This window comes from Rhinolophus sinicus, linkage group LG04 (genome assembly GCF_036562045.2).
Source record: "Rhinolophus sinicus isolate RSC01 linkage group LG04, ASM3656204v1, whole genome shotgun sequence".
NCBI lineage: Eukaryota > Metazoa > Chordata > Mammalia > Chiroptera > Rhinolophidae > Rhinolophus > Rhinolophus sinicus.
Window position 1 is genome coordinate 85,917,701 of NC_133754.1, and position 22,098 is coordinate 85,939,798.

The 22,098-nt window shown below is 43.1% G+C and overlaps 1 protein-coding gene across 2 annotated transcripts in view; it reads right to left on the reverse strand.

Annotated features, from left to right (window-relative positions):
* FAM124A (family with sequence similarity 124 member A) overlaps positions 1-11,762 on the reverse strand; it is a 71,386-nt gene extending 59,624 nt beyond the window's left edge. Inside the window, exons 1-2 of one of the 2 annotated variants that reach the window (XM_019752183.2) lie at positions 11,278-11,762; positions 1,927-1,958 (exon numbers count right to left, since the gene is read on the reverse strand). In XM_019752183.2, the coding sequence (XP_019607742.2) occupies positions 1,927-1,958; positions 11,278-11,342 (97 nt within the window). In that variant the 5' untranslated portion in view covers positions 11,343-11,762. The remainder of the gene's footprint in view (positions 1-1,926; positions 1,959-11,277) is intronic. The other variant, XM_074329908.1, reaches the window with a different exon arrangement.
* Between the last annotated feature and the right edge of the window lie 10,336 nt (positions 11,763-22,098).

The following is a 22,098-nucleotide window of genomic DNA, read 5'->3' on the forward strand; positions in this document are numbered from 1 at the left end:
CTGTGTGATTATACAGTTGGTGGGGAAACACTATTTTAAAAATCTACTTGGAAAATATTTTTTATTATTGCAGCACTGTTGAACTTATTTTTAAAGGATTTAAGACTCTAGACTTTATTTGTTTTCTTTTCAGAAAGGGTTCACTGTTACCATTCACTCACTGCTTAAGGGCCTTCTCCTGAGTATGGGTGTGACCAGGATCTATGTTCCTTGGCTGGGAGGAAAGGCAGGCCAGGCAACATGCGGAGTAAAGACATCGAGGGGCCCACCAATATCCACTCATCCCTTCTTACTGCCCAGAACAGGCATGTGATGGCTATGTTGGAGGCAGCCACTTTGTGACTCTGAGGCAACTCTGAGGATGGAAGCCAAAAGCTGAGGATGGTGTAGTGGGATGATTGCAGGGGTTTCTACACCTCACCTGCGCTGCCTCCTCTGGACTTTTTTTTTTTTTTTAAATGTTAGAAGAAAACACACCTCTACTTGTTCAAGTCATTATTTTTTTCTCAAGTTATTATTTGTAGCCAAATACATTTCCTAACTGAAATATAAAACACATATAAATATACATTCTCATTCACCAAGAGGCCCCAGAGCTGAAGAGTGAGGTAGGAATCACCAAATATTTAAAGAGAAAAGAAAGAGCAATAAAAGGCTATTGATCCCAGCGGCACTAAGAGAAATTCCAGTTCAGAGATTGCAATTAAAATAATGGAGAGGAAAACATCCCAAACCGAATTACCAGTTTCTTTGACAAGAGAAGTGCTTTGTTGTGACCCAGAGGGCTGATTTGAGAGCTACAAATTGAGCAAAGGCTTTGGGCAAGTACTTTATAAAAATCATTCTTTAAAAATATATAGCCTCTGGGCAAAAGTGAGTGGAACGAAAATGGTGGCACAGAGAGAGAGTTCAAGAGAGCTTTCTCTGATTTTAGGAATGCTAAAGCTTCAGGGTGTGAACGCAAATCACTGGAGCATTATTCTCATTATTACTAATGGTTCTTAATAACTAAGGGGCAATGTTAAGTCTCCAGTTGGCTGAAATGAAAGAAATTGCTCGTTGCAGTTATACTAATAACTAAATATAATTTGACACTAAATTACAATTTCAGAGATACAGCTTTCTACACAGTCTCTTATTGTAAAGGAAAACCAAGCCAGGCCATTAGTAAACAGAATAATCCAATTAAATGTCTTTCCAACTGGGAACTATTTAGAATTGAGAGTTTAACATGATAGTGAGATCGTAAATACTGAAGTGTTTTGTCCTGATTTTAAAAATCAGCACTTTATCATACGACAATTTTTTGTTATTTTAAAATAAATGTTTAATCAATCTGAATGGCTTTGGTCATTTACACATCTTAATCACTGTAAATTATTGCTAGACATAAGACCTAATTTCCCATGAGTAGATTTACTTGAAATTTAATATTTAATATAGAGGTAAGTTTTTCTATGCTGAGTGTGTTTATAAACATATTCCCTTATATAACATTAATAATTACCTATGACATCTGCCTGCAGACACAGAAATACAAGGGAGGAAACTTGCCTATCAGATGAGTTGGGGCCACTCCATGGATCCAATGAATGTGTTCTAAGCTGTTAACCTTCAGGCAGTTAAGTATTTGATAAATGTTTGTTGAATCAATGAGTTATCTCAGATTCTTCAGAGAAGGTGTTTTAGAAGCATTCGTGTTCACAAAGCCTCAGCTAGTCCCTCCAGGCTGAATTTCCACAGGGAAAGTAGTGGCATATCTAGTCCTGCAATCACGGTGCAAATTCTCCAGGAAAAGCCTCCACTTCCGTGAGTCTTACTATTAAAGCCGGGGGTCACGGGGATGGCCTTCTCTACATGTGTAGATGGGACTGATCCCCGGGGGACTGTGAAGACCCTGCTGAAGGACATTTAAACCATACTTACTGCTGGTGGAGGACATGTGGCTGTAGTCAGACCTGAAACACAAAACCTTAGTATTAGCAAGATTAGACATTCTTTTTCTTTATCCAAATGATTTCTTCAAGCTAGCATTTTAAAGTCAGTGGTAGGTAGCATTTAACTCGTAAAGGAATGGCACGAATTAAAAACTATAGTGCTGAGTATTGTTTGTGCAAAATAAAGTTATGTCTGAATTTAAAAGCAAAACTTGAAAAGCACTTTAGAAATCAAGAGTCCTTCATATGGGCTCCGTGACTGTCCCAGATGGGAGACCAGATGGGTCCCGAACCATTTAAATTTGCTGGCAAATTTTTGAATGGATGCTTATTTTTCTGGGGAGAAGGCTTAGAGTTTTCAACAGATTCTCAAAGGGGTCATAATTCCCCAAACGGTTCCCTTCAAATGTTATCACCACACCAAATACCATCGCAGGGGCAAATGTTTCTGTGCAGAGGAGTAGTGGACCCTGGGGAGAGTAAGCAGGGGACCCCGGCTGTGAGGGCTTCCACATTCAAGGTCTGGCTGACCATCAGGAAACACAAAGGCATAATGATGTCTGACTGATTTCAGGTCCATCTAAGAAGAAATCCTGCTTGACAGTAAGTGCAGTAACAGGATGTGGGCCGTGATCGGGAAAGGGAAAAGGCAGGGTTAGGGCCAGGGTGAAATCAGCCATCAGTTTCTGTGCTAAGAAATCAGCCACTGGCATTCGGCCTCTGTGCGAATGGGCCTCTGGCCAAGGATCTGCCTGCTTAATCTCTGCTAAGCTTCTGCCCTAGTAGTGTGGCTGCTAAGCCTTCCCTCTCTGGCATCGAATTTGGTATAGAAGCTGTTAGTTTTCTTCTCTCAGTGTCCTAAAGTCATTCTCGGTAGGAAATTAATCTCTCAGGCATCTAGGGATTTAGTCTGTCAAGGTGGTAGTTAGGGGATACAGTGGTGCACATAACGTGGTTAATTCTGTTTAATTTTATAGATATGCGCTCCCTAGATTTACTTAGTCTCACAGCGCCTGTCTTAAGTCATCCAGTTTTCACTCCCCTGAGTTTCTTACCACATTAAAAAAGTACAGTATATGCAAAACTTAAAAAAAAAAACCACCTTAAAAAGCATGGCTCTCACTAGTTAAAAGAATCTACATTTCTTACACAAACTGATTCACCGATTTATTGGTAGAGGAAGGAAATGCAAGAAAAACAGCATGTGGTTTTCTCTTTTCCGATGAAATACTTCAGTAGTCATTGAATCACTGAATTTTAAAACTGGTAAGAACAACTACTAACATTTGCATATCCATTTATATATTACCAACTGCATCCTCCTAGATCTACTCCAATTTTTTATATTATTGATTAGGAGACTAAAGTGGTATTATTGGTAAGCAGACCAGGAGGTGAGAAGTGATAAGAGCTTGAACTATGTGTGCAGGGCGGTGGCGAGGTAGAACAAACTGGCTAGGTGACAAACTGGCTAGGCGACACGCTGGCTGGCTAAGGGAAATGAAAGAGGAAGGATCAGTAACATTCTGAAAACCAGGATTTGTAACCCCAGTGTTTGTGCACTGCATGTTTTCTGGAATCAGGCAGGACAAAAATAAACTTGAGGCCAATGCTTAGAAATGTAACTATATATAAGTGCAATGAATGCTCCACAAACATCTACTGTGGTAGATGCAACAATGAAACAATTCCATTACATATGATCATCTTAAGATGGCTAGACCGGAAAGAAATTGCATGACCATTCAAATCAAATGTTTAATAAGAATGTATGATAGGACTGTTTATTGTATTAAAAATTTGTCAGTATTTTCAGCTAGCATTTTCCAAATATTCCCGAGGCAGATGGATTTCACATATGCATACATTTTAAAGATCTGCATACAGATGGAAATACATGTAGAGTGAAATTTACATTTGAAATGTATTTCAAGAATCTTAAAGTGCAACAGTAGTATTTCAGGACAAGTGCTAGCACAACTAATATCCCTGCCACGAATTTCTCCATATTTCTTGTCACTAAAGGCACTGCCCAGGTCAAGCCTGCCAACTGGTCAGTGTCCTGACTGTCACGCTCACTTGCTCCGAGTCCTTCCCCATACAGCAGCCAATCTTTAATCTTTGCAAAGTACAAATGTGATCATGTCTCTCTCTGGATGAAGTTCAAGCTTGACGTTATACAGCACAAACCCCTCTTTCCATGACCAGTGGGTCTACAGTCTCATCCATCACCCCAACTTCCATCCCTGTCCACCATTAAAACCAGAAAATCAACAGAAAAAAAAAGTCACCTAAAATCTCACATTGCTTTCCAGGCTCTGATCCTGTTCATGTAATTTGTACGTAGTTGCCATAATGATGGAGATATAATTTTAAACTGCTCTTTTCACAAAACACCATCAAAACATGCTGTTACATGGTTCCTATAATTATAATTTTAGATAAAGTGATGTACTATAATTTATTCAACCATTTCCCTTTTGTTAGCTATATGATTGTTCCTGATTGTTCACTTTTGCAAAGCACATGTTGATGAGATATTTATAAATATAGCTTCATAGTTACTTTCTTTTCCCTAGAATAATTATCATGAGGAAGAGCAGGGCCTGAGTCAAGGTATGAACACTTTTATAGCTCTTAAAATACAGTCCAAATACCCCCAAAAGATTATACACTGGAAATACTGCCAGTGAAAGACGAACTGTAAAGCTTAAAACAACTTTGTATATACTAAATAGGTTTTGGCATCTGGAGGGGTATTTACTCCCCAGCTATTTTAGAGTAGAAGGGAACAGCAGTTGGTACCTGTCTTGGGAATCCTGTTTACTAGTCTCACATCCGAAGAATTTACCCAGCTGGCTATACATAAGACATTCAACTCTGCCAGAAAGAAGCATGAAATGTGAGTCCATGAATTTTAGGATGAGAAATTTATGGACACAATACAGATGAGCAGAATACAAGGATTATACATTTTCATACACCTTACCCACATCGTAGACATTTCCAAATATTATTTATTTAGTATCCGTGGCAATGATGAAGAGAATGTTAGATGTAGTCCCTTGGCTGTATTTTAATTATGATTATACATATAGGAATCATATATAAATGGGTCTGCACTTAAGATAGTTTACCACCGTCAGTAGCTGACTTGCCAGTTTTTTTCTAACAAAAAGTACACAGAAGCACAAAGGCTTGCTTTCAAGTGGAAAATGGGAGTTTCAATATGACATCAATCACCACAGAAGAATACTAGTTTGCTTTTAGTCTTGGCCTGTATTAGGTGGGTCAAACAGCAAAGGTAGCATTTCAAGCAAAATAATATGTCTGAGCAAAAAACAAGAACTAATTCCAGAAGTTGAGAGTCAAGTTCACTAGGTGGGAAGTGCAATAGAGACCCAGGCTTCAAGGTAGGCCACTGTGGGGGAAGAAAAAATTTCCTCTACCCTTATAGGTTCTTCTGGTTGGTCAAATAATCAAATTGACATGAGACAGATTAGCGGGAGAAAAACAAATTAAAGTTTAATAACATGCATACCTCCTATATACATGGGACAGACCCAGGAAAACTGAGTAACTTGCCAAAAGACAGAAGCCACCACCTCAACACCTTCAGCTAAAGACAAAAGAAGATGTTGGGGGTGGAGAGTGAGTTATAGGAGGTGACCAGGAAAAGCACAGTAAACAAGGGTAAGATTGTTATGCAGCTTTAAGTCTAGGCCTTCTCCATTAATAGCGTAGGCAGGCCTGGCACAGTGAGGGAAATAGCCTTACAAATGTAAGTGTCCTTCTACAAAGGGTAACTTCTACTTGGTTTCCAGGGCTTCTCCCATGTCTGCTGTTCTTTAAAATTAGCCAGCCTAAAATAATATCCCAAAGAGGCATATTTTGGGGTGGCAAACTCTGCTTCCCTTCATCACTAATTAGTCATGTACTCTCTGAACCTCCATTTGCTCATCTGTAAAACAATAATTATAACACTGAGGTATGTCCTATAGTCTCAGATGTTCTGAACGATGATCCAATTGTGTAAGGCATTGAAAAGCATCAGAACATCTACTATGGTGAATATAAAGAACATATGGTCTTGAACACACCCGGAAATACACATTTTTATTATATAAAACTCTAAGTTTACCACTTGGAGTGTTTTTCATAACAATATTATGATGAGCAACAATGATGTACTGAGGAACTCATTTATGCCAGGCACTGTTCCTACAGGCTTTTAAATGTATAGCATAATTTAATTCTCAAAATCACCCTATGAGGTGGTTGCTATTATTGTCATCCCCTTTTTCCAGAGGAGAAAACTGAAGGCAGAGAGAGGATAAGTAATTAGCTCAAGTTTCTACAATTCCTAAGTAGAGGAATGAGAATTTGAACCCTGGCAGTTTGGCTCTTTTGATTGTAACTTTCAAAGTGATCAGTACAGTCTGCCCACAGGCTGTGGGACCCACAGTGGTTCCTGGAACCACTCTTTGACCATAATTATGAAAGGATCAATACTCAGCTCAAAAAAAATACCCAAATCCCTTGCTCTTATGTTCATATCAGCAACCCAGTGTGGACCCTGAGAAGATTCATTTGATATGAACCCCGAGAAGGAGTTTATCTGCAGAGATGGACTCCCCATGGCCAACTGAGGGCCCAAATTTTATAACTAATAACAGCCTAGCAGGCATTTGCTGACGGGGGCTTCTCACAGATTCTATATATTGGGAAGAACCTCCAACTGAACTCTCGGCTTATGGTATTATGCCCTGCTCAGTTATGTACCTGAGTCAACTATTACGAGGGAGTTCCTGGTTTCCTCTTTTGACCAATGTACTAAGACCTGTCCTGTCCAGTCAGAACTGCTCCATAATGACCAATCTGGTCGCATAATGCCTACCAAGCAGTACTGCATAATTCGGACCAATCAGAAGTGTACAAATTTGGATACCTCCTTTACATAAAATGACCTAATTGGGAATACAGGCAGGAACTTTTGCTATAAAAGGTAGCCTCTGTCAGAGGAGCACAATTTAAGTTGCTACAAGAATGTGTGTCTCCCAGGCTGCAGCAACTTTTGCTCAAATAAATGGTTTTTATTCTTTATTACAGTCTAAAATTAATTTGGGTTTCCACTAGCAATAATCCCTCTCCCCCAAGCCTTAGGGATCCCAACTGCTCACCATCTCTCTGCCTACTTGCCCCTGGGTAGTTAAGCACTGCTGCAGGAAAAGAAATAGCAAGGCAGACTGGTACCGCCGTAAACATGTAACCACTAATCTCAACTGGGTCCTCACTCAACATTGTCCAAACAACTATTTCAAATGTCCATTCTTCTGGGAGAGGGCTGAATTTTCACCAAATGTAAACCCATACTGCCTTCTCTCCTGCTAGTTTTAGGAGGGGAGAAGTCCCTCCTCCTATCCAAAGCCAGTCCATCCATACAGGTGGTCTGCAGTCCACCTGCCTCCACCTTCTCAGACAGCTGACATGACAGATCATCAGTTTTTCTCATATCTTTATCCTTTCCCTTGTACAGAATCCTTTCTGTGCATATTTATTGTCCAATTACTGCCTGTGTTTAGGAAATCCTTTCTTCACCCCACTCTCCCCTCCAGCGACTGCCTCTCCTTCTCTCTCCCCCTTTCCAGACAAAGGATTCCAGCTCTCTTCTCCTCCTCACCTTCCTCTCCGTCCTGGCTTCCACTTCCGCCACTCCACTGCACTCCAGGGTCAATACTACTTTACCCTCCCTTCATTCTCTCCATTTAAAAAGACACTTCACATTCCTCATCTTAGTTTTTCAGTAGCACAGTTGGTCTGTTTCTTTCTTCCTTAGGCTTCTGGTATACCGTATTCTTCCCTTTTTTAATTCCATGCTTACTTTTTTTTCTCAGGCTCCTTTATTGGCTCATCTTCCTTTACCTGACACTTAAATGTTGTAGTTTCTCAAGGCTGGCCTTAAGTAGTAACTGCTTCACAGAGTTGTTTAAGGAGTAAATGAATTAATGAAATAATGGAAAGGCTCAGAATAGTACCTGCACATAGTAATGCTAGGCAAGTGTTTGCTTTTGCCTCTAATTGATTTAATCTACGTGGCTTCAATTGCCATTTTTAGGCAGACAGTTCCCTAATGCAATGTCATCACACATACCTCCTCTCTAAGCGCTAGGTAAGTGGACACATTCAGGCTCATCATCGCTACTTGGACGTCTCCCAACACCTCAAACGCAACCTATTGAAAACAAAATTTCTCACACCCTGCTCAAACTTGGTATGGAGGGAATCACAGGCTACTTTAAGAATCTGATAAAGATCAGTCTCGTCTCATAAAAATTCACAAATGATATCATTCTGCATAAGCTTGAGGCAATACATGGACCCCAAATTATGGATCCCTGACTTAGCAGATGTGTCACTTGAGCCGAGTCTTAAAAATGAAGAGTAGAGTTTCACCTGGTGGAGAGGCATGCCAGGTGGAAAAGGGCGTAGCTAGCAAAGAGGGCAGTTTGACAAAAGCAAGGACCTGGAAACACCCTGCTGATGTGGCTAGATGCAGGGTACAAGGGTGGACCTACCAAGAAGCAAGGAGAGAGAGAGAGAGGAAACCTATAACATGGGGGCTTGTAGGCTACGCTGAGCTCTTCACCTTTTATAGTGACAGAACCACTAAATTTTGAACGGGAGAGAGACATGATCAGATCTGTGTTTAAAAAATAATGATAGCAAATATATATTGAGTGCTCTCTCTGTATTTTATACCCAACATTAGGTAGCTATATGAAAGCTAGATAAGGTAAGAGGAGGCAAGCTCTAGAAAAGCAGGGAAACTATGAACAGCTTTTTGATAACTAAGGGATTTGTGAATATGTGGCAAACACAAGACTAATAAGCATACACAGAAACTATTTTATTTAAATGCAGGCCATTCTACCTGTATCTTTTTTTAAAATTTATTGGGGTGACAATTGTTAGTGAAATTACATAGATTTCAGGTGTACAATTCTGTATTACATCATCTATAAATCATTCTACCTGTATCTTTAAGGCTGCTACTGAGGCAATAAGAATTCTTTAAATAATTCTGTCCTGTTACAACTGCAAACTTTTCTGACAGGCAGAGAACAGATGCTCTAGTGTCAGTATTGTGTTTTCCCGAAAATAAGACCTAGCCAGACAATCAGCTCTAATGTGTCTTTTGAAGCAAAAATAGTAAAATAAGACTGGGTCTTATATAATTGTGGGGACAGAGCCAGGAGAGCAGTTTCCAGGCTCTCGGCCTCACAAGGAAAGGTGCTGGCTCGGGTAGTAGATGGCCATCGGCTGTAACCAGTTAGCCATTAGCCACTGATATAACTGCCGTGGCTAAGCTAGCAAGCGCGGATTGCAGTTAGCATGGCGGATTGCAGTTAGCAAGGGGTTGGTTGGCAAAGTGGACGGCAGGTTGCCGATCGGATCGTGTGGCTCCTCCTTCCTGTGTCTCCAACCCAGCCACCAGCGAGAATATAGTGGTATGACTCCCCTATCTATGGCTCCATGGGTGTTCCTTTTGGCCTCACTTGTGTTCTTGTGCGGGGAGCAGGAACTGAGACCCGCATGACACCCTGCATGACAATAATATAAGACTGTGTCTTATATAAGACCAGTTCTTATATTAATTTTTGCTCCAAAAGATGCATTAGAGCTGATTGTCCGGCTAGGTCTTATTTTCAGGGAAACATGGTATGTTCAGCAAACCCATCCCCAGGAGTCCTGGGAGCTGTCATGTTGCTCGTTGGGATCCTGGGGTGATGTCACCCCCCTGGGTCAGGGATTCCTCTCCACTCATTTCTCCAAGAGGGAGACCTTGGAAAAAATATCTGTTTTAAGTGAGCTCTGAAAATTGAAAACAAATGGACTAGTTGGTGCTTTATTTAACCTAGCTGAAAATGAGCTGGTTAATTTTGCTTTCTTCTATTCACGGTCCAGCTAACTAGAGGCAGGAGAGGGGGAAAGCTAAGGATCTTCAATTAAAGTTGATAAATGCCACACATACAAAGTGTGGGAAAAAGTAAGGGAGTTCAGTATTTGGAGTCAGGTTACTCCACTGGAATATCACTGGGTTCTGTAGTGAACCATAGATGATTACAAATTTGGATAACAGGGAAAGTCCATTACAGGGTAAATGCTTTAGGGTATAAAGTCCCAGATTTGGGCTAACAGTGGCAGTGGAGGCTCCAAAAAACAGTGGGGGTGGGCCTGCAGGAGGGGCTGAGTAGGGAGCCCTTCTTTGGGGCTGGTCAGACCCATGGGTCCATTCTGGACCTGGACTCTCTTTCTGCCACTCTCACAAGGTTGCCAACCCCTGAAATTAGTCTAAACCTCCCAACCTTCCAGGATGGAGGTTTTCTGTCTGGGCAGGTCCAGACCTCCCGCAGACAGGAAAAGACACCCTTTCCTCCTGGGTGGGTAAAGGCATCCTGGACGTGCGCTGACTCTGCATAGGGAAATCCTCTAGAGATAGGGGCTGGGAGGAAGACTTTACAATGACTTTCACCTTCTAAGAGACATTCAGGAAACCAGTTTTGTTGGGAGAGGGCTAATTAGTCTCCGAAGGTTTGGGGTAACTGTTTGAGTCCATTGAAGTGAACTCAAACTCTAAAGCAAACATTTCTCTACATAGGTCTTCGTCCCACGATCTTTATTCCACCTGTACCTAAGGCAAACAGTTATGGGTGGGGCAGGTGCGCAAAGAGGTGAGGAAGTTCGGCGGGGGAATGGAGGAGTTGGGGGTGGGGGATCTCGGAAAGCCATAGAATGAAAAATGCTATCCTCTTAGACAACTTCTGAAGGAGTTTTAGGCGCCGGGTGTCCTACCCTCTTTTCCTCATGCCCAAGCCCCCACCCCGACTTCAGAGGGCTCGGGAGATACAAGAAGAAAGTCCTCACGAAACAAGTGCAAGAGCATCCCTTGTTTCTCTAAGGATGATCTCGGGGACACTGCATTTGCCTGGCACTCCACATCATCTCAGTAATAACGAGGGCAAGAGGGGCTGGGGTGGGGGCCTGTGGAGGGGGGTACTCTGAACCGTAAGTCCACTTTCCCCCATCCCCGGGGTGGGTCTATCCTGCCCCCGGGAGCCATGGACCACGCAACTCGGCTCTAAGGGCCGGCCTGGGGGGGCGCGGGCCCACCACAGACTCTCTGGCTTCCCTGGGGACCCAGTGAGAGGGGCAGCCCCCGTCTCCCTGTTCCGCCGCCGCAGCTCCCGCTCTGCGGCTGGGTCCAAGAAGGTCCCGGGCCGGGGAGGAGCTGCCGCGCAACTCGGAGAGCGCCCCCCGCCCACAGCCCGCGTCGGCTCACCCTCCGGTCTCCGCGCCCGAGTCCACGCACTCATCCTCCTCGCCAGCGCCCTCTTTGCGGTCCATGGCGCGCTCCCTGCCGCGCCCCGCTCGCGGGCGCCGGCGTGACCTGGGGCACGCTCCCTCGGGGCCGCCCAGCACAGTGCAGCCAGAGCTGGCGGGGCTCGCTGCTGGCGTCTCCACGCCCTGGCTAGGGCAAACGACTCCAGCGTCCACCGCGGTCCACCGCGCCGCGCCCTCTCCTGGCCACCAGGGGCCGGGCACCAGTGGCCGCCCTCCCCGCCCCTCGCTGCTCAGCGGTGTGAGCGTGTGCGCGCGCTAGGGTAAGTGCGTGCACCAGAGGGTGTGTACTCCGGGTGTGAGGGTGTGCGCGCGGTGTGTGTATGTGAATGAGGGTATGTGCACGCGCAAGAGGGTATGCGCGCCAGTGTAAGCGTGTGCGCGCAGATGTGCACATGTGCGCAAGCACGTGTGAGCTCGCGTGTTGCGCGCCTGTGTGTGGTGTGCGTGCATGAGTGGGAGAAGTGTGTGAGGTCGCGTGCGCCGGTGTTTGTGTTGTGACGGGTGAGGTATGTGTTTGGAAGTGCACACTTCTGTGTATGTACTGAACGCGATTGTTCCTGTGCCTGTCTGTGATTTGTAACTGCGGGCGGCGTGTTTAAGTGTATGGGAGCCACCCCTTTCCCCTGGGCCCACAATCTGTGAATCAGAGTCCCAGGGATTGCCCCGAGGTTCCCAAGACCCGCGCGGCGAACTGCACGGGAAAATACCCCACCGCACAGTGAAATCAAGTAGGGATCTGTTTCATTTCTGGGAGGAATAGGAATATCCAGGTGTTTTCTTCTAGTTTCCTCAGAATTGCCAACACTGAATTCATTATCCCCTTTCTTAGCACAGGTCTGTGTGGCTTCCCGCCACCCAGCTTTCCAGTTTACAATCGGTGTCATGCATTGTTTTGCTATTTTTTAACAAAATGTGTTTTAAAACAAAGACCATTTAATGTGCATTCAGTCAGGGGTTGTTGCAGTAAGTAAGGGGATAGATGTTTGTAAAGTACCCCTGTCAAGACCTTGGGTGAGTTAATGATCATTATTGGAGGGATTCACTTCCCTTTGTCAGATAAGGTGGTATGGAAGCTTAGGGGGAGGGAGGACCAGAAGCATTGGGTTTAATTCTGACAGCCCGGTCCAAGTCCTTAGAAGGCACTCATTTCTACTTCCTTCTGTTTTAAGACAAGTTATTTAATCTCTTTGAGGCTTAATTTACTTATCTGTAAAATAAGGCTATTGATATCTACCCTATAGTTTGTTGTGAATTTAATGAGATCGTGTATGTACAATACTTAACGTTGGTCCTGACACATGCCAAACCCTAGTCACAGGCAGCTATCGCTGCATTTAAAGCTAGCTACATTCCCAACTTGCAAAGCAGTGCCACTCTGGGTGACAAGTGATACCGTAAAGAGGAATATATTGTTTTTCCTCTCTCCTGCTTCCCTCCCTTTATTTCTTCCTTCCCCACCTAAATATCACTTTCTGATGCTTATCTTAATTAAATTACACAAAAGAGAGAACTATTAATAAAAGAAGAATAGAAATGCAATCTCCTCATCAGGTAAATATGCCAACCCTGAATCTTAAGTGAATTTTCCTTACTGAGCATAAAATTCCTTTTACACAAAACAGACATGAATATATTCTACTCAATTTGTGCTCATTAGCTGAAAAAAAGGAACAGATATGGTGCCTGCCCTCATGGAGTTTGTAATCCAGAGGGGGAGACTAGTTAAGTGAATTAGATACCTTGAAATATATAAAACATAAATGGAGATAAATGCTATGAAAGAAAAGCATAGTGTGCCCCGAGAAAAAGAGAACATTTTAAATTTGAGTGTCAGGAAGGGATATTTTAGCCCTCTGCTGCCTCAGGGCCTTTGTGTTTGCTGTTCCTTCTCCCTGGAATACTTTCTGCCAGATTTTCTGCAAGACTCCTGCTATATGTCCTTCATGTTCAAATGGTCCCTCATCAGAGAGCCCTTCCCAAGTAATCCTACATCACAGAATCCCCTTACCTCTCCTACTCTTTCTTATAACTCTACCAGCACCTAGCATATGATAGATTTAGTTACTAATTACCTGCTCTTCCCTCCCCAACTTTACTCCAAGAATGCCAGCTCCATGAGAGCAAGGGCTCTGTTTGTTCCCTGCTATATCCCCAACACCTGGAGCAATAAATAAATAAAATATATCCATTTCTGTTTTACATAAAAGGAATTTTATGCTCAGTAAGGATAACTCATTTAAGATTTGCAGTTGGCGTATTTACCTGTGTTTTTTCTTGATTATGAGATTACACTTCTATTCTCCTTTTGTGAATGGGTAAATGAAAGGGAAGCAGACCCAGCGTGGAGGTAGGAAGTGAGGAGAGTGTCCCGGGTGGGGACTAGCAAGTGTGAGGCAGGGTGGGGCACTGAGTATGTGATTAGAGGGGGAGTAAAGGAAACCTAGGTGACTGGAAGAACACAATATGGCAGAGGTGATAGACATTTCTACATAAATCTGACATCTCCTGGAAATCAATAGACAATTACTGCCTATTTGGAAAGTGGAAGGACAAATACAGTATCAATGAAACCAGATGAAAGGGAGTGATAAAAGTGGAAAAATAGATAAGTATAATGAACATTCTACCATCTTGTTATTCTTATAGCCACTAGTGAATCTACCTTTGTCTATTCTGTGTGGGGATAATTCATATTTGTCACTTCATTTAACCCTTGACAAAGAAATTTCTGTGAAGTAGGTGTATTTTTCCATTTTACAGTGGAGGAAACTAAACTGCAGTGAGTGCCTGCCCCAGGCCACCCAATGAGTGAATGGAGCAGCCAGGTGACCCTTATATGCGATGGAGTTCTTGTCATCTACCTGGATGGCTAATGGATGGGCCAGTCCATCCTCAGGAAGACTGCATTAAGAAAAAGGTCAGAGAAGAAAGAGTGAAATTAGCATGGCCTTTAGAAGGAGGGCTGTAGAAAATGAGATGCTACTTAAATTATTTCAGTCTTTTTTAAATATACAAAGAAAGGTCAGACCAGATAAAAAGCTTGGGCCACATCTCAAAATGATGCATTGATTCAGGTCCCCTCGACCACAGGGATACAAGTGTTATCATTTATCTTTGGCACAGTATCTGATGGCAACTCAGTGATGCATTTATTATCTGGAAGAAAAGTGTGAAGGTAATCACTATCCCTCTGAGCTGATGTATCATGGTTCTGTGTGGGCTCCCACTTCAATCCTAGGGTCTTAGGAGCCTCATTTTATTTGTTATTTGTTTGGAAATAGAGCTGTCAGCAGGGAATCAGCAGGAGGACTTGCCGTGCTCACCATAGGGTATCTTGCCCATAATCTTGCATGGTTCCCTGGCTCTACTTCTAACTATTTAGCATCAATCACGTTAATCATGGGAGTACAATGCCCTCCTCCCTCACCCCTGTCAGATGGGAGCAGAGGAGTGTCACTGGTTTGCTTAGGGTGCTCTGCCTGCTGCCCTAAAGATTTTCCCATCAGAGTCTGAGGACAGCGTGGGAGGAATGCTGAGGTGTGGCAGGAAGTGTAATAGGCCAGGAAACGCAAAACCTGACCTCTGGACCTGAATCAGTCATGTCACTACCGTGTTTCCCCAAAAATAAGACCTAGCTGAAAAATCAGCTCTACTGTGTCTTTTGGAGCAAAAATTAATATAAGACCCGGTATTATATTATATTACATTATATTATACCGGGTCTTATATTAATTTTTGCCCCAAAAGATGCATTAGAGCTGATTGTCTGGCTAGGTCTTATTTTTGGGGAAACACAGTAGAGGAAAAGGGTAGACCATCAACTGTTTTAAAAGCTCTCACTACATGTCAGGGATTGTGGTAGGGATGTTACATTCATGATCTCTTTAATCCTCAATAAAACCTTATAAGGCTCCCATTATCCTTAAAATGGGTGTTGATATAAATCCTCATAGGAGACTTGGAGCTCTCTAGAAACTATGCATCATATAAATAAGATGTCACTGATTTTTTTTAATCACTTTTGCTCAAACAGCTCTAAACAACACTCTCATGTTGTATTTCACCGATAATACTTGTTTCAGTCTTTGTTGAGGTTGGTATTAGAAAACAAGTCCATTCATCCATTTATTTATTGAGCACTCACTGTGCCAGGCAGTGGCTGGGTGCCCGGGACACAATGGGGAACAGGCCAGAAGCCGTGGCTGGCCTAATGGAGTTTTGAGGTCAGGAGAGGGCAGTTTATTATGTTCCAGGCCCCATGGGTAAGGCCAGGCTTTCCAACAAGACTACCCTTCCTTAGAGGGCTCCTGACACACACCTGACAGGTACACAGTGCCATCAGCCAGTAGAATAGGACTGGAATATCAAAGCCCTTTACTGGAGAAAAAAAATCTCAAAATAATCTGATGGAAAATAAAGAGATTGATGATGAAAGAGATTAGTAATGGAGAAGGCCAAAAGTAATTGGGAGCAGGCCAAGGGTTCTGAATAGCAGAAGATAAGCAGCTTTAAGATAAGAACTTTAAGGGCTAGAGATTGAAAACAGATAAAAAATGAAACTCTCCTGCACATGAGATTTTCCCGAATTTGAGTTTCAAGTCATAGGGAAGGAAGCTAGGCCGCTTCCACGGCATGAGTCTAAACCTTCTGGATCATTTGCTGTAAGGCCAGCCTGATCAACTACAGTTCTTTAAATGAAGTATTGGTTTAGGGTTGCCAGCAGCAATGAGAACTCGAAGATATATTGGCTTGGGAAGTTTTGTTCATTCATTTTTATTTAATTCTTTACTTTAAAAAACACATTTCCCGGAAACAAAAATTTCAGGTTAAAGAGAGACATGACAAAAAAAAAAAAATCCAAAACTTTCTTCCAAGTCTCCAGAAGAGTTTGTCTGATGTGAAAAATAAATATTATGATCATGACAAGAAAAATTATAAACTATTGACAAATCTACTTAGACAAAGAAAGCCACTAGCCTTACATGTGAGCATAAGGGGACCAGATGGCAAGAGGAAAATGAAACTAAAGATAAACTGTTGAGTTGGAAAATAATCTCATTAAAATATAAATGACTCGGCTTCGATAAAGGAGAGCAGAGATAGTGGTCCTGCCTGGGAGCCTATCCAAGAACTCTCAGCCTGCAGTTTATGGGATGAGACCTGGAGTCCAAGACCAGACATCCGGCAACGTGCCCACGGTTACCCCTCCAACTGCCGGGTGGTGGGCGAAAGATGAGACGGAATGAGAAAGACCTCTGGAAAAGTGCTATGGAAACTTAAGAATATGGTGAAATCCTAGACCCAGGACATTGCCCTGTAGGCCCCTGTGAGGATAGATGTGCCTTCTGGGAATTGTGGTCAGGTCACCTATTTATCATCGTATTAATTCTCTAAACTTGGAAAGACTTGGCCCTCTGCCTCTTCTAATTCTCACACGTTCCTGCCCTGACCCAGTCTTCCACAGTTCTAACTGCCTATAGTTTGCTACGGCTGCCAGAACACCACACACTGAGTGGCTTAAACAACAGAAATTTATTTTCTCACAGTTCTGGAGGCTAGAAGTCCAAGATCAAGGTGTCAGCAGGTTTGGTTTCTCCTGAGGTTTCTCTCCTGGTCTTTCCTGTTTGTACACAGAGCCCTAGTGTCTCTTTGTGTGTCCAAATGTCCTCTTTTTATAAGGACATCAGTAATGTTTGATTAGGGCCCATCCTAAATGCCTCATTTTAACTTTATTGCCTCCATAAAGAACTTATCTCCAAGTACAGTCACATTCTAGGTACTGGTGTTAGAGCTTCAATATATGAATTTGAGGTACACAATTTAGCCCATAACACTGCCTTTGAAGAAGTCTCAGGTAGGAGGCAGGATAGTATGTATCACAGGTGGACTGAATTTTGATGCTGGCCAGACTGTCCAAGTTCAAACCCTCCCTCTCTCCCTAGGTTTGTGATCTGGGGCAGTTACTCAACCCCTCTAAGAATCAGTTTCCTTGTTTGTATCACTGGCACATTAAGAGCTTTGTGAGGGCTGAGAAGTTATTGTATGGAGAGTGCTGAGCTAGTGTCTGGCATGTGGGAAATGTTGGATATTACCATTTTGCTCTGCAGTCAGCTTCCAAATCTGTCTCTCTCTCCATGCACTCTCTTGGGTATGTGTCTACTGTCCAAATGCACTTGACCCTCTCCCCACGAATGCCATGCACTCTCTCCTCAAAATGGTGTTTACCTGGGCATCCTGCTGGATCTGGTCCGTATAAGACAGAGACCCTGCCCTTGAACCCTGACAGTCATTAGTGGGTGATCCAGACCAATAGACCCCAAACCTCAATACACTGTCATTAATGTTATGACAGATGTGTGTGCAATTCAATTTAGAAACATGTACAAGATGCTGTTAGAGCCAGTGGAAGGGAGGAAAAAATACATCCTGAATAGGGTGGGAGGGGAGGGGGTAAAGAGGAGGAATTAATGGGAATGAATTTCTCAGAGTAACAAACGAAGGTTGAGACTTAAGGAATGAATTAAGTTCACCGAATAGAAAGAGGGAAGGTCAGAAACTGTTCTTTTCTGAGGTCTAGGCCGTTCAGCCGTCCTTTCCAGCCCCCTACTGCTGCTTCTGGTATGTTGGTATTACAGGCATCCTAGTTCCTCCCCTCGTCCAATGAGGACCTTGGCATTTGCTCACTATCATCCTTTCCACCCCAGTTCTTGCCTTCATTTTGTGCCTGCTCCAACCACAATTTAAAATTCCAAGATATAAATTTATGACTACCAGTTTCAGTCCATTCTGCCCTTGATTCTATCTCCCCACCTGTTCCTTAACCTCATACAGACTTCTTGTTATGCATCTCAGAGTTGAACCACCCTGAAAGGTCTCTGGATAGATCTGCTGCTTCGAGAGCTATTGCCCTACAGCACAGTTTTAAGGACATTCATTTCCACCATCTACTCACAGAAGACAACCCCGTGCTTATCCCACCTTGGCTCTCTTTCCAGCCTCGTTTCTCTCTCTACCCTCTTTCCACTCTCTGTGATGGATCCTGCCTCCTGGTCCATCAACTGCTCTGTATCACAGATGGCACTAAGCTCTGGGGACACACAGATAAAAAGCACAATACTTGCCCTTAAATGGCTGCCAGTATATTCAAGAGTTAAGAAGTAACCTGACAGTTTGAAAACAATGTGATAACCGTTCCCAAACCCAAAGTCAGGCTGAGGAAAGTCCTCCTTTCCCCCATAATCCCCCTAGATATTTTATGTAACACCTATTGGTATACTCACCTTACTTGCTTTTCTTTTTTACCTATGTCTGGGGGTCCTGAGCCCTTTTTCTGTGTTGTGGGTTTACAAGTACTGTGGGGTCGCTGAATGAGGAACCCTATTGGGTGGTCTGACTGGAGATGTTAAGCAAAGCCTCAGATTCAGACGTTTGCTCTGCTGGGTCAACCAATAAGCAGTGTCCTGAGTAGACGAGCTGTCCTTAGGGTAGCAACAAGAGGAACAACTGACAGTATCTTTGGGGTTCCCCGATACTGGCAACAAAGCTGCTTGCTCTGGCAACATGATTGCTGTTTTTAATATAGTCTGAGAACCTGACCTTCTCAACACCCACAGTGAGTACCTTCAAAATAAAATCGTTGCATCTAAGGCTCCTATTGCCAGAAACTACACTATCGCTTGCCCTTTCTCTCTGCTCTGTATTTAATCTCTCCTCAGGTCTCTCCCATCAACAGTTAAATACACTCACCTCTCTCATGTTGAAAGAGAAAAAAGTCTTTGTAACCCCACATCACTTTTGTCAACTGCCACTCCCTCACGCAGTAAATTTCCTGAAAGCGTTGTCCAATTTGTAATCTCTATTTCCTTTCCATTCTAGATAGGTTTCAGTTTGCTTAGACATGGTTGATGCCTTCTTTCTTCTTGGAACAGGCTCTTCCCTTGGTTTTCATGGTATGATGCTCCTGGGTTTTCTTCCCACCCCTCTGGTCCTGTCTACTTTGTCTCCCATGCAGCTTCCTCTATGGTCTTTATGGACTGGAGTCCTCCAAGTCTTTTCCTAAGCTCTCTTCTTTGCACCCTCTCCCTTGGCCCATGATTTCAATTGATACACATATGATTTCTAATGAGAATCCAGCTCTGACATCTCCTCTGTGCCTCAGACCTGTTGATCTTATATCTCCTTGACAGCTTTTCTTGGATATCTCGAAGGAACTTCCAATTAAAGTTATACAAACTGAAATCATGATCGCCAACCCCCCACCTCCATTTCCCTACCCTAACGCCTGCCATGATTGTCTTCCCTGTTTCTCATCTCAGTGAGGAGAAAGAACCATTATCTGTCCTAGTATGGAAGCCAGAGATTAGATGTCATCCTTTTTTTTTTTTTAATTTTATTGGGGAATATTGGGGAACAGTGTGTTTCTCCAGGGCCCATCAGCTCCAAGTCTTTGTCCTTTAGTCTAGTTGTGGAGGGCGCAGCTCAGCTCCAAGTCCAGTCGCCGTTTTCAATCTTTAGTTGCAGGGAGTGCAGCCCACCATCCCATGTGGCAGTTGAATTGGCAACCTTGTTGTTCAGAGCTCGCACGCTAACCAACTGAGCCATCCAGCCGCCCCTCCAGAAGCTCAGCGGCAGCTCATTGCCTTCAGTCTAGTTGTGGAGGGCACAGCTCACTGGCCCATGTGGGAATTGAACTGGCAATGCTGTTGTTTAGAGCTTGGGCTCTAACCAACTGAGCCATTTGGCCACCCCTAGATGTCATCCTTAAAATACTCTCTTTCCTTTAACCATTGATCAGTTCATCACCAAGTCCTGTCATTTCTGCTTGCTAGATGTGCCCTGAAATATTAATCTTTCCTTCTACTCCACTGCCATCTTCTTAGTCCATTTTTTTTCTCTTTTCTAGGCTACCTTATTATACTAGTCTTTTAGATGGCTTCCCACATCCATTCCTGCCCTCTTATCCAGCCAGAGTGCTCTTCCTGAAAGACAAATCTGGCCATGTCATCCCTTCAGAAGGGATTGCAATGGCTTCCTGGTGCTGTTAGGATGGAGACCAGAATTGTATCAAGTGTCCAGTCCCCCACCCCATTCTTTCTGTGTTCTCTCTGCACCAAGTACACTAGCCTTGTTTAGTTCCTCCAATGACTACTTTCTTTCCAGGCACATACCTTTGCATATGCCAGTTTCTCTCTCTAGAATACTCTTCCTGGCTCATCTTCACCTGGTTGACTGCTACTTGGTTGTCAGATCACCTGTCATTTTTTATTGCCTCCTTGACTAGATTTCTGCATTCAGAGAACCTTAACAAAGTGGTCATTTTACATTTGTTTGTGTGGTTCTTTGATCATTCCCTCTTTTCACCTCTAAATTATAAGCTTCATGAAGACCAGATGATTCCATTCACCATTGTACCTCCACTGTCTAACGCAATGCTTGACACGTGGTGAGTATCATTACAGCAGATGCTTCTATGCCAGCACTTAATACAAGCCTAGCACACAGTAGGGATTCTTCAAATGTTGCTGGAAGGGTGACTGAACACATGGGCTGTGAATATTATGATGCCTTTTTTAAGCCCTTGGAGGAAACTAGAAAAGTTCTCAAAGATGCTCACTTTCTTTTTAAAAAAGACTTACGAGTACAGTTTTATTAAAGCATTCTTCATGGGCAGGACAGAATATGTAAAAGAGCAGACACAGTTCAAATAATTTTCATCCCACTGGGAGATTTACTTACTGGAAGAAGCATGAAAAAAAAGGGTACACTGAGTGACAGTGGTTAATTCCCAAAACCCCTCAAAAATTGACCCAAGTGACCTTGGACTCTTCCAGGCATGAGTAGTCTAATGTGGAAAACATTATGTTGTGAATGGTTGTGCTTTGATGATTTCACTTTTCCATAATATTTTCCAGGATTCAAAGTATTATTATATCTGGATCATCTCTAGGTGAATTAGGTCATTTTCTTCCCAGTCTGTTTTTGACTAGCAATGTCCTGCCGTGAGGGTTGTTGATACCATGTCACCCCAGGGTTCTCACAGGATAGAGGTTGCTAAGCAGTGAGAATTGTTTGTTGGACATTGTAGAATCTTCTCTTCTGGAGGGGAAAGAGCTGCCTTATAAACATAAGGATTCCTTAGTTCCTTGGGGTTAGGTTAAACATTCTCCTGTGGATGGGAGTAGATTGATTCCACGAGTTCCCCTGGTCTCTCTCTGCATGATGATTCCATGATCCTATTAATGTTTGACAGAAGGGCAAGTCTAAATGTGCAATTCCATATAACCCCTGAGTTTTCTCCTGGGGATGAAATTGAATAGAAAATGGAATATATCACCATGATGGGAATCTGGCTGTGTGCTTTGGAATAGTAACTAGCTGCACAGCTTGGTCACCTAGGAAACAAGCAAAGCCCAATATGAGGATCTCGGCGGGCTTATGCTACTGACTCAAAATTTATCTGGATTTGGCTTCATGGTGGGAGTGCAAGTGATATTTTATTTGTGAGTCTGGGAACACTGACAAATGGTGTTCTAAGTGATTTAAGAGAACAACAGTGCATAACATAAAAGATCAAGGTGTAAACACTGGCTTTATGTTAAAAAGATGGTATGTGGGTAGTGAGCTGTGGAAAGCTTTAGGTCATTTTACACATGATGCTAAATATCAGAATGATTCCTGAAAAAAATGGCTGCCAAACATCTGCCTATTTGGTTTACGTGATGCCAAACATTAGGATATTTGGAAACATTCAGACATCTGA